Genomic DNA, 19,455 nt, shown 5'->3' with positions numbered 1-19,455 from the left:
ACACTACAAATAACCATGGATTTTCTCAAATTCTCCAACCCAAAAACCAGTTAACAAAATTGAGAAAAACATCACCCCATTGACCACTGCCAACCGCCACCACCATCTCTTGTCACCACCACCTTCAACCACCACTTCCACCATTACCCGCCTCACCTCCGCCACCATCTTCGGCAAAACCCGACCCAACACCCCCTTGCTTTCTCTCCTCTCCTCGCAACTTTACACTCCCCTGCCTCCCTCTTCCCTTGCCTCTGCCGCACTGCCCAGCCACGCAGCCACCACCACTTCCGACCGCTCACACGTCCTAAATAAACCCCCGCTCCCACCCTCATCGTCGAGCCACCACAGACACCCCTGGAACCACCGCAGCACCGCACAAATCCCCTGTTTCTCTCCCTTGTTCCGCCCTTGTTTGTGTCTTTTCCCCCTTTCTTTGGTTGACGCGCTGCCGCACAACCACCATCACCATCGCCGTCGAGTTCCCGTCGAATCCGAGCAACCCAGGCACCGGACGCCACCTTCCCTTCTTCCTTCCCTGCTCCTCTTCGTGCTCTCCTCCCTTTCCTCTGCTTCGCGTCACCCTTTCCAAAAAACCAAAGAAATCAAGTTTCAATTTGAAACTTGATTTATTCTCCCAAGCCCAACTTGAATTGGCCCATTTTAATTGTTTGGACTTTTGGGTGAGTTATACCAAATTTTCAAAATTTTCTTATGGATTTTCATGTTTTGATAAAGTTTAATCATATAAATAATTACTAATAAAATTGCTTATTATTTTTACTAAAATTAAGTTACTAGCTTGTATTAACAAAAATGAAATTTAAATATTTTTCATTTAAATCGATTTACGAAAATTATATTCGTTATTTATATATTCGTTATTATTGATTTTAAATTATTTATCGTTTTAATAACTAATTCAATAATTTAATATTCTGAAAGAAATCGGACTTGAAGCTCAGGAAGAACGGTCCATCGAACAGGAAGTATAAACAACGGTTGAGGTAACATCTATTGCTAACACCCACAATCCCCTTATGAACCATGTTTTATGAGTTTATGAAATATGATTATAATGATATGCTTTAATTGGATTGTGGGATACGAAATGTATTTATGAAGTGTGTTTTGTGCATGATGATATTCAAATATGTTTATGAACGATTTTATAAGAATTATGTTTATGAGTTATGAATAAGATACGAAACATGATAAATAAAAGTGTAACAGGTCCTGGCAGTTAGTGGAGTTACTATTTCTAGGTCGTGCACGTACCGCCGTACCGCGGGACACCCAACAAGGGAGAGTGCTCCTTGAGGGTTACCGCAAGCTAAAAAAAGAAACTAATTAGGTACGGGCGTATGTCCAACAAGGGAGAGTGCTCCTTGAGGACTATCGCAAGGTGGGAGACGTCCCGCAAGGCTAACTTGTCAGTTACCAAGTAAAATGAAGGTTTTATGAAAGATAATGAGAACTATTAAAGTTTCAAGTTATATATGATGTTTTATTATAATGATTTCATGAAAGTGATTTACTATATTCTATTCTCCCTGATTGCAAAGTAAATAAAATGAATTGAAATTAATTTACGTTGTTAGGGTAGTATGTTACAGGGCCTCGGCTCACGATGTTGCTTTTGTTTTAGGTACGAAGAAGATCATGGGATGCCTTAGAGTGAGGATGAAACCATCAAATTCACGATCGATGTTTAGTAAAGATAACTATGTCATTAGTAATAAAGGGATGTATTAATTAAACTCTAAGCTTGATTTCATGATTTGAGTTAGATTTTAATATTAATGTTTAATCAATGCTAGAAGTATTTATTATTAATGTTTATTTAGTAATTTTAAAAGGTTATGTCGCCTTGTATTTCCCGCGAGGGAGGTACGGCATGTGACGCTCCGACTAAATTAGGGTTTCCGCTGCTAATTAAAAATAATTAACCTAATTAATGGTGTTTAGAAGTCGGCGTGTTACAGTGTTCTCTTTCCCAAATGAATTTGTATTAGCTTTGAAACATAAAAGAAATACTTATTTGAATTGTGTTTATGAGAATATCATCAAGTGAAGTCATATGACTTGGAAATGTTATTTTTTTATGGCTCTCACTTTGAATTATGAATTGCTTATGAATATGTAATACGTAAGTCACCTTGTGAAATAATTTATGGCCTGAAAGGAACTTATATTCGAGATATTGGGCGTGCATTGTAGTTACATGAAGATTGTCTGACCAGGTTATGGTTAGTTTGATTTAAGGGCATAAAGATAACTAGATGAATCATAAATTATGAGTCGAATTATGTTGAGGTGGTTGTAAACTTAAATATGATGTGAGATAGTAAGTAAGGTCTCAAGTTATCGCAAGGAATACTATGTTGTATTATTTCCTAAATTATTATTTGAATGATAATGATTTCGTGAAATGGATTTCAAAAAATAATTAAGAATGTTTTTATCATGTAATGGTTTTCCAAGTGTTTTGAATAAGTGCAGTTGCTTCTGAAAGCAAAACATATAAACAAAAACTAAAGTTATTTTGAGCCACCTATTAAAATGCATTTCAGGTTGGATAATGTGTACTCAGATTTCCGCTGACTTTGTTCTATGAACCTGTCCTGGTGGGGGCAGTGTTGAAATGTTTTGCAGGATGCATTAATCATGTCCCGGTAAAGAACAAGGGAACGTTAAGACTGAAAAGTTTACTTGTGTCATGACGGAACCGTTCAACGAGTGTGTTTCAAGTTGCTCAAACTGTATTTCAAGCTTTATCTAGGCCTAATATTTTAGGGTAGTTGTAAATCATTATTATTTTCTTTCTCCAAAAAGGAGATTTGAGGAAATTAGATGTTGATTAAGGTTTGAATTTTGGGTATTTGAATTTATGAATTGTGAATTTAAAATATGGGAATGTGAATTTTCATTTGGGATAGTTGAGCCAAGGAGATCAGAGGACTAATTTGATTATATGTATGGGTTTAATGAGTTTGAGGTTCTTTAGAATTCGGGTTTGGTTATTTAAGTGGAATATTGATTCGAGTTAGTTAAAGGTTGAGTTATTATGAGTAGTTTAGCCTTGTGTTAGGTTTTGAATAGTTTTATGTGATTCTTTGTTTTTAAAACGATACAAAAGTTTCTGTTTTCAAATATCGAGGACGAAATTTATTTTTAAGGGTGGGAGTATGTAATAGCCCGATTATTTTAAGCTGGTATTATTAATGGCCAAGTATTGTTAGCTAATTACCTTCTTACAAAAGTACATAAGATTATGGTTACCAATTTATATGATTTCAAATTGTTACTTAAGCTATTATACTTTATATATATATATATATAAAAAAAAAAATATATGTACTTTGATTTGAAAAAGACCAAACTGCCCTAGTTGCCTAAGTAATGCTCCACTCTTGTTTATTCAATTCCTGGCTTGCAATATGATTGCCAGCAACACCTTTTTTAACTCAAGCCGTCGAAATTATATTAATATCTTACAATAATGTACAATGAAAATTGCCTCGCTGAGCGCACTAGTAGAAAAAACCCCTGTTGCACCCTCCTTGTTGCAGCGTACATGTATTAATACGCTTCAACAACCAGTAGGTCAACGCGGGTCAAACATTTTAAAGGGTTGTTGCAGCGTACAAATTTAATTGCCCCTTGCAAAAGAGTTTGTTGCAGCGTACGTTGTAAAAGCCCCCTGCAATAACCCATTATTTTGCAGCGTACGGTGTAAAAGCCCCCTGCAATAACACAAGTTCTAAAAAAAATTCGCTGCAACATAAGTTTCGTATTCAGACCAACATATCATCTCAAGTTCTCAACTCGCGCTCAACTCCCTTCTTCTTCTTCCCTCAACTTTCCCTGCGTCTCGCCAGTCGCCGGTGGTTCTCGCCTCCTCGCCAGTATCTGGTGGTCTCTTTCCTCGCCTCCGATCCTCGCCTCCTCGCCAGTGGGTCTTTTTCCACCTTGAAAATTCCAGCCCGCGCGCAATGCAGATCTGACCCTTCTTCTTCGATCTTCCCTCAGCTGTACAGGAAACACCGCAGACCTTGCCCCTTCTTCTTCTTTGATCTTCCTCGCTGGCCCCCCTTCTTCTTCCCTCTGCGTTTTTTCTCTCTCCTCTGCTTCTCAGAAAATTAGGGTTTGTGAATTGAATTGAATTGGGGATTTGGGAGTTAGGGATCTTCATATCGGCGGTAGAGCACCACTCCACAGCAGCGCCGTGAGTGAAGGCCCGACAAACCGCAGTGGTGGTCGACACATCCGAATCTTATTCATCAGTTGAGGATAGCAATCTTCGATACCCGAAGATTGAGCGAGGGAAAAAATAGCTAAAATCCAAGAAGTAGATAACATTTCCGAATACCCCAATCGAACCCAAAAACTTGCCAAAAAGGGGCAAAAGGTAGAAATAAACACAGTTTTTTTTTAAAAAAACTTAAAGAAGAAATCCAAATAGTTGAAACTAAATAAACTCCAAGCAAAGGAAGGGTAGTCACCCATCACGTTCTCTTATCCTTCCTGCAAAAATGCTTGTGAGAAATTAACATATAGAGTTCTTCAATTGTTGGTAATCTCTCCATCCTCAACTTCAACAATTTCAATTGCCGTATCCATTGTTGAACCACCAACAACAAAAGGTATGAATGATTTTTCTTTGCCTTTGCTTTGATTGTGATGCTCCATCTTTTTCAAGTTTTCCACTGCTCCTCTAATATCAGTGACAATTGAACCAAAAACCAACTGAGAAGCTGAGCTCGAGGAAGTAGCCTGATTCAAAGTATCTGCATTGTCATGAGCACGCTTAGCTCCTACAATCGACATAGCCTGCTCTCTTGCATTCCTTGCCATTGTCTCCACATATTCCGGATTTGCATTTTCAAAATCAGCTTCATAATCTGCCTTAGCACATGAGGGGATGATATAATGCATCTTACTTCCAACTGCCATTATTAGGGAATGGGCATCAAGGGAATGAGATACTTTGTTGCAGAGCTTTGGGATATAAGTCAAATTCACCACCCAGTTCTGGCTGAGAAGATGAGCAACTTCCCTCAAAACTGGTCCAAGCTCATGATGATCCTGTTCTTTAATTTTACCAAGCAGCACTTTAAGATTTAAAGCATCTGTTTCAATTTCCAGCTTATCAAATTTGAAGTCCTTTGCGATGATCAAACCTTCCCTTAAAGCATACAGCTCCGCAGCTAGGGGTGTATGTACTGTGAATTTGCTGGAGAAACCCACAAACCACGAACCTGTTGACCTTCTAAACACTCCTCCACCACCTGCAACAGCATCTGATTTCCATGCTCCATCCACGTTCAATTTCATCACCCCTTCCTTTGGAGGAAACCAAGTCTTTTTGGCTAAACCCGGAACTTGATTGCAACTTAAATCCTTTCCCTGTGAGCAGTTGTTAGCAAAACTCCAATCCACATAAAAGGCATTGTAAAGGGAAAAGGCAGATTTCATTTGAAGATCAAAAACTACTTTGTTCCTAGAAATCCAAATGTGCCAAAGTGCAACAACAAAAATATTTTTCCACTTGCTAGAGTTGTTTAAATTGAAACTAATCCATTCAGTCCAATCAGAATTATAGAAAGAATTAAAATCAAATTTTAACCTAGACCAAATACGCTGGAAAATATAGGTCCATAAAATACTTGATTGAGGGCAATCCCTAAATAAATGAATATGGTTTTCTGCTTGTGAATGGCATCTAGAGCATGTAGGGGAAAGATGTGGGATGACACGATTTAAATTGACTGAAACTGGTAAAATTTGATGAGCACAGTTCCACAGCAACATCTTGTATTTATAGGGACTCACAATTTTCCAAATTTTTTGCCAGGCAATGTAGTTGGAAGCAAACATAGGGGTGTTATTGATTTGTAAATGATAAGCTGATTTAATATTAAAGCAACCATTTTTGGAATAAATCCATCTAATAAAGTCTTTCTCTTTTCAATTGTTTGAAAGAGGGTAGGAAAGGATTTTTGATTTAATGTGTGGAGGAATGAGATGATCAATATCATTTAAATACCAAGAGCCATTACGAATAATATGACACACAAACCAGTGAGCCTTAGATTCTGGAATTCTAACTCCCTCAGTTTTATACAAGGGTTGATCACCAACCCAATGATGATACCATAAAGAAGTTGAATCTCCATTTCCAATTCCTATCATGATTCCTTGCTCAAGAATGGAACGACCTTTGAGAATATCCCTCCATAAAGGGGAATGAGTATTATTAGCAAAACAGTTTAAGAAATTGGAGTTCTTAAGATATTTTTCTTTTAAAATTTTGACCCAAAGTTTATCTGAATTAGTTAAGATCGTCCGACCCAATTTGGCCATGAAAGCCAAGTTCCATTCTTTTAATCTTCTAATTCCCAGACCTCCCTTATTAATAGGTCTGGTAACTTTTTCCCAAGAAAGCCTAGACATGTATTTACTTCTATCTACCTTGTTCCATAAAAATTTCCTGCAGCATTTTTCCAGAGCATAAGTAATGGATGTAGGTAAAATGTTAGTTTGCATGGCATAAAGAGGATAGGAGTTTAAAACTGATTTAATAAGGGTGCATCTGCCTGCCATATTTAGCAATTTTGCTTGCCAACCTCTCACTCTGTCCATAGATTTATCCAAGAGAGTTAAATAGTTTGAAATCTTCAACTTGTTAGGCCTAATGTCTACCCCTAAGTATTTTCCAAACGAAGAAGATATTTTAAAACCATAATCCCCTGCAATATCCTCTCTAATAGAGTGGTGAAGATTTGAAGGAAAAATAAGAGTGGACTTACTCATACTAATTTTTAATCCAGAAATTTCACCAAAGTCATTCAAAATATTCACAATCTTTTCTAAATAGTCCTTAGTAGCAATACTAAAAAGGAAGACATCATCAGCATAAAAAACATGAGAGATCTTGATATTTTTAGTGATAGCAATAAGTTTCCAATTGTGAGATTGAATCGCATTTTCAATGAGAGTAGATAATCTATCAAGACATAAAACAAAGATATAAGAAGAGAGAGGATCTCCCTGACGAATTCCCCTAGAAGGCTTAAAATTACTACAAATTTCCCCATTCCAAAGAATTGAAATCGAAAGGGAAGTAATACAAGACATAATAAGATCAATCATTTTTGAAGGGAATTGAAAATATAAAAGCGTTTCCCTAATAAAGTCCCACTCTAAGCTATCATAGGCTTTAGTGATATCTAATTTCAAAGCCATTATTTTATTTCTTTTCTTTACCTTATGAAAGTGATGAGCCATTTCTTTCACGAGGATCACATTATCTTCTATACCACGGCCATGAATAAAGCTAGATTGGAACGGACTTATAATACGACCCAGAATAGTTTTTAATCTAGAAGATATAATCTTGGTGATAAGCTTATATATAGTATTACATAAATTAATAGGTCTAAATTCAGCAATAGTAGAGGGGCAAGCATTTTTAGGAATAAGGGTAATATAAGAACGATTAATATCTTCTGGGATTTTTCCATTGCGAAAACAAGAGTTACAAAAATCATAGATAATGTGACCTATTTGGGCCCAATGTTTCTGGAAGAAAATGGGTTGAATTCCATCTGGACCCGGACTTTTAATCAGATCCATAGCAAAAAGATTGCTATGTACCTGATCCATAGTAATTAGAGAATCTAAAACATTGTACTCCTCATGATTAATGGAAAAATTGCTATGAGTACAACAAAATAAATTACCACTCAATCTAGTAGTAGTAAAAAGTTTTTGAAAATAATCAGTAGCCATAATCTTAAGTTGATCTTGGTCTGTAATCCACACATCCTCACTATTTTTCAAGGTTAGAATTTTCCCTCTTGATTTCTTAATATTAGAAATCATGTGAAAGTATTTGGTATTATAATCTCCATATTTTCTCCAGTTCATGCCTGACTTTTGAGCCCAAATCAATCGTTCTTTATTTAAGATATCATTAAGTCTCTGAAGTAAAATCTTTTCTAAATTTACCAAATAACCAGAGTACTTTTTACTTAAAGCGATTTGAATTCCATCTATTCTAGCTAATAATTCCTTCTTTTGTTTTTTTAAGTTGCCAAAAACATTATGATTCCAAACAGACTTTAGAAAAGCCTCTCTTCCCTGCAAAAAAGAATTATTTGGTGGAAGCCAATTGCTAACAAAAAAATTAGAAAAATCAGGATGAGACAACCAGACTTCTTTACATCTAAAAGGAAAAGGACCTGAAGCAGTAATATTTGAAAGTGAAATTAAAATAGGAGCATGATCAGAATAGGTTCGGGGTAAGTGATGAACCTTAGTGTGGGGATAAGCCTCCATCCATGGCGAATTAGCTAAGGCACGATCAAGTCTCTCTTGAATGAGGTTGTGGCCATCTCTTGCATTAGTCCAAGTGAACGGACAACCATTAAAACCCAAATCCACCAGCCTGCGTCATCCATAAAATTCAACATATCCTTTCCTTGATTCACACGAAAAGGACGACCCCCCATTTTCTCAGACTGGCCAGTAATCTCATTCATATCCCCCAAAACAAGCCAGGGAGTATTCTTTGGTGGCAAATTGGAACGGATTGAATTCCAGTGGTGGTGTTTCTCTTTGGAAGAACTAGGGGCATGCATGGCATTTACTAGACCTTCTTTTCCCAAGTTTTTAAAGTGAAAGAGCGAATGGAAATAAGTGTTTTCAGCGTCAAAAAAGCACCATATCAACAGTTTTTTCCAAAACATCCAAATTCCCCCTCTAGTCCCAATTGGTCTAACCACCCTAAAATCTGAAAATTTAAGAGCCAACATTGTCTCCCTAGCCCTAGAACCATCAGCTTTCGTTTCAAGAAAAATGAAAATATCAGGATTTTGGTTAAAAACAATTTCTTTTGCATGCGATAAAAACAAGTTCCTGTTTGCCCCCCTAACATTCTACATGCAGATTTTCATTTTTAAATCTGGTGTAATTAAAGCTGAATTAACTCTTACCAAACCCTTAGGATCAGATGGTAGTTGGACTAGGAAACTCTCCCAGTCTTTCCAGAACTGGGGTGACGCTGAATGTCCTCCAATCGAACCGGAGTCAGATACGTGAATATTTGGCGCTGGGCTAGGGGTGGATTCCAATAACGACCCTGAATCTGTAGACCCACCACCTCCTCCCTTGACATGTACATTGCTGTAAGGCGATCTGGATGCCCCATGTCTTGTCCTAGAGTTTCGAATCGTAAGGGAATTATTGGAACTCCTTTTGGTAGGGGAGGAAGCGGCTGCCTTTGCAAAATTGGTCCTTGCATTGGTGGTGAAAATTCCCAATTTTTCTGATTGTATTGACGGCGAGGACCCACCGCAATAGTTGATTTCGGTCCCAAACTCCTGCTGAACGCTTGAGGTGGATGATGAGTATAGGATGATCTCGCCTGATAATTGAGAGTGTTCAACTGGGTCAAGCTTCCTTTTAATTCCTCCAACGACGCCGAGCTCGTCTCCCTGTTCTTGCATGTCATGATCGGTGATGAGGGAAACAAGTTCATTGTTTTTGGTGGATTCATCTCCCATGGATCGTCTGGTAAGTTGGTGGTTATAGTTGCTGGACTCTTTGAGTGATCTTTCCTCTTCCAAAGTTCTACTGGTCGTCGCTGATATGTTATTGGAGATGGTGAGTTTCGACTCTCCGGCTGGTCTTTCTGAAACTCTGGTTCCATGAGGTGATGAGAGAGGAGCAGAAAGAAGCTGAGAAGAAGATGAAAGGTGAGAAGAAAGAGAGACAGTAGAAACTGGAGCAGAGGAGAGAGACTGAGGAAGTTGGTTCTTCGAAGTGGTATTTAAAACCGAGGCAGAAAAGGGAGATGAAGAGTTTAAAGTGGCTTCCGCCAATGAAGATAAAACCAATTGAGTTGAACATTGCGCCACGTGTTGCGACGTTTCTTCGACTCCTTCTCCGCAGTTCTTAGTTAAGAAATCTCCCAAATCTTCGTCATTATTATTCTGCAAATGAAAAAGATTTGATTTATTGCTTTCTTTGGATTGGTTAGAAGTCGAGGAAGGAGCACCTTTCCCAGACAAAGAAGAAGAAGGGTTATTAGTTTCTGCATTAAAAACCGAAGATTTCGTTTTTCCATAGTCATTAATTATCGAGTGGGTAACCCTATTCCTAGAATTATCAAATCTGGTTTTATAATTGTTTTTTTTGTTAGTAACCAGAGTCCAAGGCCCATAATCTTGATGATCAAAACCTAATTTCCTTTCTTCACTTCCCAAAGCCTTATCATTGCTATGTAATGTAGCATTATTTAAATCTTGATTGTCACCCTTATCTAAACTGTGGGTAATACTTATATCCTTATTTATGTGCTCCCGACTGAGATCTTTATTAACCGTACCATTTTTCATCGGACAACTAGAGTTCGTGTGACCTATAATGCCACATTGAAAACAAAGAGTAGCAATATTTTCGTAAACTATATATTGCCAATCCCCACCTACCCAAACTTTGGTGACTAAAGGTTTTTGCAGATCAATCTCAATACAGACCCGAGCATATCTGGCCCGAGTTAACTTATCAGTTGCATAATCTACTCTTATCGGCTTTCCTGCTATCTTAGAAATACTAAATAAGGCATCTTTATCATAATATTCGACTGGTAATTCCGCAAATCGAACCCATACCGTCATTTTATCAAATTCATTAATAGACGGTCTAAAATTTGGCCTCCAAGTGGTGAAAAAGAGCACGCTCATAATCTTCTTCCAAAGAAAATCTATAGAAAAAGATCCATTTTCCTACATCAATGGTTTCTAACGATCCTTTAATTCTCCACATAGATCTTACCCTAGAATCCATGAATGCTTGTTTAGGAGTAAGGCCTAAAACTTTCCCCATTAGAGTAAGCTTCCATGGAGATCTTAGCCTACTTAATGTATTCTTATCAAATTTCACCACAAATTCACTTTCCGGAACCATATGATCCTCCTCGTCATTCCATTCCTTCGATGCTATCACGATCTTCTTTGCTTCATCGAACCATTGTGTAGATTTGGAGACAGCTTCTCGAAAGGATATAGCACTTACCTTACTTGATAACTTTGATATGTTACTGAATTCTTGATTGCCATCATCTCCTGGTTGGATTTTTGCTGATGAATTACCATCATTAATGATAACTCTTTGTGTATCATCATCATGCATCTCCACATCGTTAGAATTAGGAGGGGGAGGAGGCGACTCCTCCTCCATAAGCAACTAGGGTTGAGGAAGACAAAATGAAATTTTCTTCTTTTCTCTCAAAAACTCACTTTCTCTCTCTAACACTTAAAAAAAAGCGTACGTAAGAAGTAAAAAACTTTTGATTGCCAGCAACACCTTCACAATAATATGTGTCAACTACTCCATATCTACTCATCTTTTCTCTAGGGATTTGTCATTATTTTTCCAATTTATTTTCTGATTTGATGATCAAAGAGTTGGTTCTTCTAACTCCTCCTCCAATTTGTTTTTCTTTGTTATGAACCATTACAAGCATCACCTTCTATTCCACTGCATAACACCAAAGAAATCCGTCCATTTCAGCCACCCTTCTCCATCATATTCTGGCCGGAAACATATTTCAGTTCTTTATTCATGTAATCGTTCCTTCTGGTTGGTCAAATATCTCCCTCGTACAGTACGATCCGAGCCATAGTTCCTTCATCAAAGTTGTAGCCTTTGAAAAGTTAATCAGTTTAGCCTCAAAAATTACTCAATTTGGAATTGTATGTTAGGAGTTATGCTTCAAAGAAATTTGTTGTTGCTACTGTTGCCTTATTCCTTTTGCCTTTTCGGGTTTGGGTTAAGCTTAAACAAGTTGGGTTGATTTATGAATGTGAGTTTTTCAAATATTATTTGAAGAATGATCCTGAAGTTATATAGATATGAAGATATTGTATTATGGAGTTTGGAGTATTGAAGTTGGATTTAAGTTAAGGAGTATTCAAAGAGACCATCAATTGAGGTAATTTTTATGTTCAACAAAATTACTTTGTGCCCGTGTGTGGTTGAAATTTATTCTTTATTTTATATGATCATATATCCATGGCCATGAATATCATGAATTGCATTTATATTGAATTGTTGTTTAATTTGATTGATATTGTGAAATTGTTCGGAAAGAATTTGTCTATTGAAATAGATTTTGAAATGATATTGTAAATTAAAAATGTACTTTGTATTTGTTTTGCTGGCATTGGATTATGAACGGATATGGAAAAGTGGGCAAGGTACAGGTGGAGGAAATATTCTAAAAATTAAGCTAAGACCGGAATGGTCGGATATAAGTGATAAGTTGTGTTTGAAATTAAAGCTAAGACCGGAATGTTCGAATATACGTAATAAGTTGTGTTCTATGATAATTAAATCACCTTTGTATCCAAAACCTGTCCTTGCCACTGATTTGTGAAGGGAATGATCAATGCCAGCTATACGTTTTTAAAGTTACCAAAGTCTATTTCCGAACAATTGCTAAGTTATATTTTGAAAACTCTTTGAACAAATGGTTTGAAATAAAAACGTTTTAACGGGCTGAAGTAAAGGTTACGAGTTTTCCACTCATTTTGGAATTTTTGTTTTTCTATGTCTTCTCTTTGTAAGCAGGTTATGTGGAAGCTCAGGTGGGAGTCAAATGAAGCTTGGTTGTATTTAAGGGTTTGTAAATTGTGTGTTATAAACTAAGGTTGTATTCATGTGTGAAATAGTTTCTAAATTGTTTGTAAGTTTGAATGTGAATTAAAGGTTTATATTTATTTTAAGGATCATTCATTCAAGGTTATAAAGGTTATTTTGTGGGCCCATAATGTTAGGTTATGATACATATGACAAAACATAAATCATGCGGAAAAAACCATAAAGCCAGGAAACATATTATTTAAACATAATCATTTAGCATAATTTAGATGCATACACTTTGTAGCGTGCCCTCCCTAGCTGCGCCCGAACCGAACAAGAACAAGTCTTTAGGACTCCAAGTGTCGTCCCTCCGTAGATAGTCCACAGCACGTCCGGATTCGCCTTAAGCTTGACCAACTAGAATCGCCCTTAAGGTTACTAGGATTTTCGGCTAATAGGTAGCAAGTGTTTGGCTGATTTTTGCTTCAAAATCTTACCTTTAGAATACTTCAATTGTATCTATAAATTGTGACCCTAGGCACCTATTTATAGAGATATGGAAAAGGATTTGTAATCCTACTAGGATATGGATTTATTAATTAGAATCCTATTAGAACTCTAAATAATAAATTTAATCTTTTAGGATTAGGATTTAATCAATGCACGAATTCCAATAGGATTAGGATTCGTTACGAACACGAGTGTTGCACGACTACGAGCATCGCACCACCCGCGCAGGCCTTGCGGCCCACACGAGCATTCGCTGCTCGCAGCCCACGAGCACCTGCTCCGCGCGCGCCTACGACCTTGCTGGGCTTGGCCTTGCGCTGGGCCTGGCGAGGCTGTGGCCTTCGTGTTGGGCGCTTGGCTTGCTGGGCGCGGGCTTGGCTTCGTGCTGGGCCTTCGTCTAGCAAGCCTCGTCCGATGCTAATTCGTACGATGCGCTTCCGATTAAATTCCCGGTTCTGGAATTCATTTCCGATACGAACAATATTTAATATTTCTGATTCCGGAATTAATATCCGTTTCGAACAAATATTTAATATTTGCGTTTCCGGAATTATTTTTCGTTTCCGATAATATTTCCGATTCTGACAATATTTCCGTTTTCGGCAATATTTCCGATTCCGGTAATATTTCCATTTCCAATAATATTTTCCGATACGTACCATGTTTCCGTTTCCGGCAACATCTACGACTTGGATAATATTTATATTTCCGATACGATCCATATTTCCGTTTCCGGCAATATCATCGTTTCCGGAGTATTCATTTCTTGCTTGTGACGATCTCAGATCCCACTGAAACCAAGATCCGTCGATTCCGAATATCCATAGATGGAGTATTTAATGCTATTAAATACTTGATCCGTTTACGTACTATTTGTGTGACCCTACGGGTTCAGTCAAGAGTAAGCTGTGGATTAATATCATTAATTTCACTTGAACTGAAGCGTCCTCTAGCTAGGCATTCAGCTCACTTGATCTCACTGAATTATTAACTTGTTAATTAATACTGAACCGCATTTATTAGACTTAACATTAAATGCATACTTGGACCAAGGGCATTATTTCCTTCACATAACCCACAGGTCCAGGATCGAGTTTAAGATTTAAGGTTAATTATTTCGTTGCGTGTTAAAGGTTAATTGTGATCATTAAGGGTTAAGTGTTCTTTATTAACAGCTCGAAAGGGCGGGCTGTTACATTAACGCTTACTTGGGGAGAAGAATATCTATGCGTAACAGTCAAACTCATCCGTCTCTGAAAGATGATTCAATCGAGCATAATTGGCAAAAATATGGATCCAAAAATCATTAAACCCTTGTGGCGAAGAAGATTTGTCATTGTGATGCATGTGTTTATTTAACATTGAATTTGGTTTTATGATATCTTTAACGTACTTTATTTTGGCTTTATGATGTTTAAGTCCATCACCGAATATGTTTTGGTTGTTGTAATATTCAAGTTATCCAAAATATATTGTGCAATTTAAGTTATGTCCCTTTATATTCTTTAAATTAATTATTTATTTATCTAAATAAAAATTAATGTAAATATAAATAAAAAATATAAAATTAAAGTAAATATAAAAAATAATTAACTTAAATATACTCCCTCTGTATTTTAAAAATAGATATACTTTTCTTAAACGACTGTATTTTAAAAAGAGATACACTTTTATTTTTTACATGTTTTGGTCACTTCCATTATATTAATACTAGTCTTATATGCACGCGATGCGTGCCAGATTATATAAAAAGTAAAAATTATAAGCGCAAATCTAATTAACACAAAGGTTTGAGTTTTGAATATTGGTGCAACTTAAATTGTGTTGTATTAGATTATGGAACAATATAGAGTTGAAGTCAGCATTTAGTTAGTTTTTTCTTACATTGTTAGTTCTAATCTTGTAATTCTATAATCAATGTTGGTAGTTTTTCCTATATTTAAGTAGCAACAGCTAAGACCTAACTCAGAATTAATGATATTACAAAAGTACAAATTGTTCATAAGAGCCAGCTTTACACGATTAAACTCCGGTAATACAGCTTTAGACAATTAATTACACGACAACTGATTATTAATAAACTCCGGCTTTAGACAGTTAATTATTGGAGTTTACAAACAACCATAAACGGAGTTTACTTGTTCATAAACTCCAGCTTTAGCGGACTAATTTAAGTAAACATATTGCTTCCTTCAAGGAAATAAGAGAGATGGCAGGAGATGACACATATGTTCTGAGTGACTCTGAAAGCGACCACCATCATCTGACCGTTTTTTCGGATGATTCTGATGCTGAATAGGCAGGCAATGCATCTTCTGGAAATTCATAAGTTTGCCAATTCGACTTTAGTCTTCTCCTCAGCAAAAACCAAGTAATCATCAAAGAACATAAAACTCCCCTTATCTTGCCAAAGCAGCAAGCCTGCAAGGAAAGATTAACATATGATTAAAAGAGGGAGATGATTAACATATGAAATGGTTTCTTAATCCCTCTTGTATGGCATAAAAGGTCATAATGTTTGGCGTACATTGATAAATGCAAGTGTGGCATTTATAGTACATCCCACATTGAATTTGAAGTTTCTGTTGTTTGAAAAGTAAGGGTATGAAAAGAGTACGCAGACATCTCAAGTAAGATAGGATACTTTACTTATTATGGCAATTGATTTTCTGGGTGATGCATCATACATGTGTACAGTGGCGGTGCCAGAATTTTTTTGTTAAGGGTTCGAAATTAAAACATAAGCCATATTTTTTGTACAGAGCGTACATTAGCAGATTTTTTTGAATACAAATAATAGGTTGCATACGTACTATAGTACATAAGATAAATAATTAAAGAATTTATTTTTAAGAAAATGAATAAAAAAAAAATCCAATTTTTTCTAGGGGATAATTTTCAGAATTTCAAATACATTTAGTTATAAAAAAATTATTTATTAAAAGTTCAAAACTATAGCTACTAAGAAAGAAAAGAAAGAAAAAAATAAAGAAAGAAAAATAAAAAATCTTAGAATTTCCCTTGCGAAGAGTCGAACCCGCGACCATATGACACGCCAAACGAACTGGGAAAACAGTTCCCGCTCCAACCAGTGTTCCAGCCTCTATCTTGTGTATATTTTGAGCGCTAAATTTTATATAAACGTAAATTTGGTAGGTTCAGAAACTCGCGAACTTCTTCTCAGTTGAACCCACTGAACCCGTACTGGCACCGCCACTGCATGTGTAAAAGTCATCATGTTTTTAGTTTACTGGTAAATTTTACCTAGGACAGTGTTGTGAAATCAAGAACGACGTTCACTTTGTTGTGTAAATCTGCACCTAATGTAATCAAATAAAGTTCTTCCAAAGAAAATTTGATGTTCTGTATATATGACTGCCTTTATCAGCCATGAACCAAAAATACAGGCACATAATGATCATCACACAAATTTACCCACTGTATAATAATTTTTTATCAACATATTCGGTAAGTATCTCATCAAACATAAAAGATAACAGGCCACAACGAAAAGCTTGTTTGTTATGTTTTTACTACGCCTACATAAACAATGGTAGTAACCTTAAAACGAATCGGGAAACACCGTGTGCCCCGACTGACATCAATATATATCTCGCATTGAAACATGAAATAATTACACGGTCAACCCTAAATACCTTAGGCCATATCAAGTAAAGGTCCCTAAACATGACCAATTCAAGAGTAAATCAATTACACAAATTAAGGCAGACAATATTAGCTATTTAGCACTCTACATAAACAGCCAGAAAAAAGAAGTTTGCATTCAATTTGGATGACCCTTCTAATATGTGATTCATCAAGTCCAATTTGTTTGAAGAAATTTATCACTAAATTAACATTACTAACCAATTTAGAATCATCACTTACCTTCTTTGTTCCTGATAATATCCATCTCTGAGAGAGCGTGGTTGAAATGGACAGAGAATGTTGAGGAGAAAACCGTAGAGATTCAACCAAGTAATTAGCTAAAGTAGGAGGAGATGGATTTACATCTGTTGGTAAAGAAGATGTTGAATAGAGTAGAAGGCACTGGAAACCACAGACGAATTTGAGAGTTTGGACGCCATTGAGGTAGCACCTACATTTCACTTTCAGCATCTTGCGCGCAAATTATGTACCCAACTACAAACAGAAAGAAGAGTAAATAAGACTTCAGAACAAACTTGAGAGAGTCAAAAATTAAAATACCTATTCTCAATTTCTATAATTTGCTGATAAAAACACACAAAAAACGCAAGATTGATTTCAAAATGAATAGGGACATATTTTTCCAACAATTCAACATACGAAATAAAATTCTTATGACGTTTCCATACACTGAAATGAACTTAGGTCGACCTAAGAATCCTAATCACATTCTCATCACTAACCAAAACTTGCCTCAGAGTTTGAATTATAAGATTCAAGCGAATGCATAATAATGCTAGACACGGTGATATAGCGCTAGATATATCAGACCCAGAAAGTCATATGCCCTTAAGAAGCTCAATTTTGGGTTTTAGGGTTTTATCGACATTAGACAATAGAAGTTTGCATTCAATTTGGATGACCCTTTCTAATATGGGATTCATCAAGTCCAATTAAGCTTCTGACTTCATTATCACATTAAAATGGAGAAAAATTAAGCTCGTGTACAAGTTTAATTGAATAGAGATTAAATTTCCCTCTTGATAATTATGCAATTATATGATGCTAATTTCAAAGTTGTGTAGATGCAATATATGAATAGTAGCCAAGATGATAAAAACAATGAAGATGATTCAGAAGGAAAGCAGACCTGATGGTTTCAAGAGGTGCCAAAACCGCCTTCGACATAGCCCCAGCCAAAGCACCACTAAGAAACTCCCCTGCTTCTCTGGTTCCAATAAAATTGAACCAATAAAATCCCGAGCCGCATTACAACAGCATTTCAGTCAAGTACACACATCAATTCAATTAGAAAACGAACTCGCTGTCTAATGCTAATCAATCAAAACAAAACCGATATCAATTTAACTGCAAAAAAAACAATAAATTCATACAAAATAATCGAAAATGCAACTCCCCGCAGAATACCACATAGAAACTAAAATCTTAGTCCGAAAGTCCAATATAATATATTTTTATATCACACGCATTTGAAAGCTAACCAAACCAAACCACTTGAACTTACGAATTATACCTGATGTTGGCATTTAAGGTCCACATTCTAGGATTTTTCAAGCTTCACCTGTTTAGGAAACAAAACAGCTCCATAGACATCCCCGAACATCAACTGCTTGTCATTCTGCAAATTCAATTCACCACCCATTTTTTTTAATAAATATAGATTAAATCCAAAATGAAAATCGAATTCATCAAAACCAATCAAGTATTTCGTTATCATTCTCGATCTGTTTTACAGGAAAAAATTGCAATTAAGGAATTATAATCTCAAGGCCTTAAACCCGAAGCTGTGTTTACAATTAATCACAGGAGGATCGACCTAAAAATACTCAAAGGCTTAATACTATTATTCACCTCTGTCGCTGCATGAATTACAAATTAATTCATCAGAAATTTGAAATTAATAAAATCATTACAAACTTTCAAGAATTTCAATCAATTTCTAAGTAACATTTAACTAAATAATATGAGCAATTAAGCAAGGAAAATCAAGAGGAGAGAGCAAACGACCTGATTGTCAGCGAGGATCACGTCAATGGAGTTCCGAGAGATTTGTCAAAAAACTCCATTCCGTTGTGACGAAAATCCTTGAGAGAACATGTAATACCTCGTATTTTTATAATATTTATAAATATATTTTATTATATTTATAAAGCATTTTACGATTTTTAGAATGTATTTCGCATTTAAATATTATCTAAATGTATTTTAATTAATTAAAATATTTATTTTTAATTAATTACGAAACGAATTTAATTTTTGAGTCGGGAAATATAATGGGTCGCAAGTAATTTTAAAAGGTTTGGGTTTTAAATGAAAAGTCCAACTCGTTTTATTAATTACGCCAAATCAAAGAATTTAATTCTTAACATAAGGCTAGCCCAATCACTTAAATGCTAAGCCCAATATCAAATTGCCAAGCCTAGCCCACTAGGGATATGAGAGCCTATAAATATGACTCTTCTCATTAAATGATCCCCCTTATTTTGCCTAAACCCTTTTTCCTCTCTTGCTTGCCCCTCACTCTTCCTCTCTCCTCTCTTGCTCGGCTCACCCGCACGCCCAGCACCACACTCGTGCCTTCGAGTGCTGCGTGCCCATGCCTCGCCTTCGCTGCCCCACACTCTC

At 36.2% G+C, this 19,455-nt stretch overlaps 1 protein-coding gene across 1 annotated transcript; it reads right to left on the bottom strand.

Moving 5' to 3' along the window:
- Positions 1-4,566: 4,566 nt before the first annotated feature.
- LOC130463025 (uncharacterized) lies at positions 4,567-8,343 on the bottom strand. Its single transcript, XM_056832040.1, has 2 exons — positions 6,083-8,343; positions 4,567-5,503 (listed from the first exon to the last, which is right to left on the bottom strand). Exons 1-2 carry the CDS (start codon positions 8,341-8,343, stop codon positions 4,567-4,569), a joined length of 3,198 nt encoding a protein of 1,065 aa, XP_056688018.1.
- Between the last annotated feature and the right edge of the window lie 11,112 nt (positions 8,344-19,455).

This window comes from Spinacia oleracea, chromosome 6 (genome assembly GCF_020520425.1).
Source record: "Spinacia oleracea cultivar Varoflay chromosome 6, BTI_SOV_V1, whole genome shotgun sequence".
Classification (NCBI taxonomy): Eukaryota; Viridiplantae; Streptophyta; class Magnoliopsida; order Caryophyllales; family Amaranthaceae; genus Spinacia; species Spinacia oleracea.
Note: the sequence above shows the minus strand (reverse complement) of the source record. Positions and strands in the feature narration are given on the sequence as shown.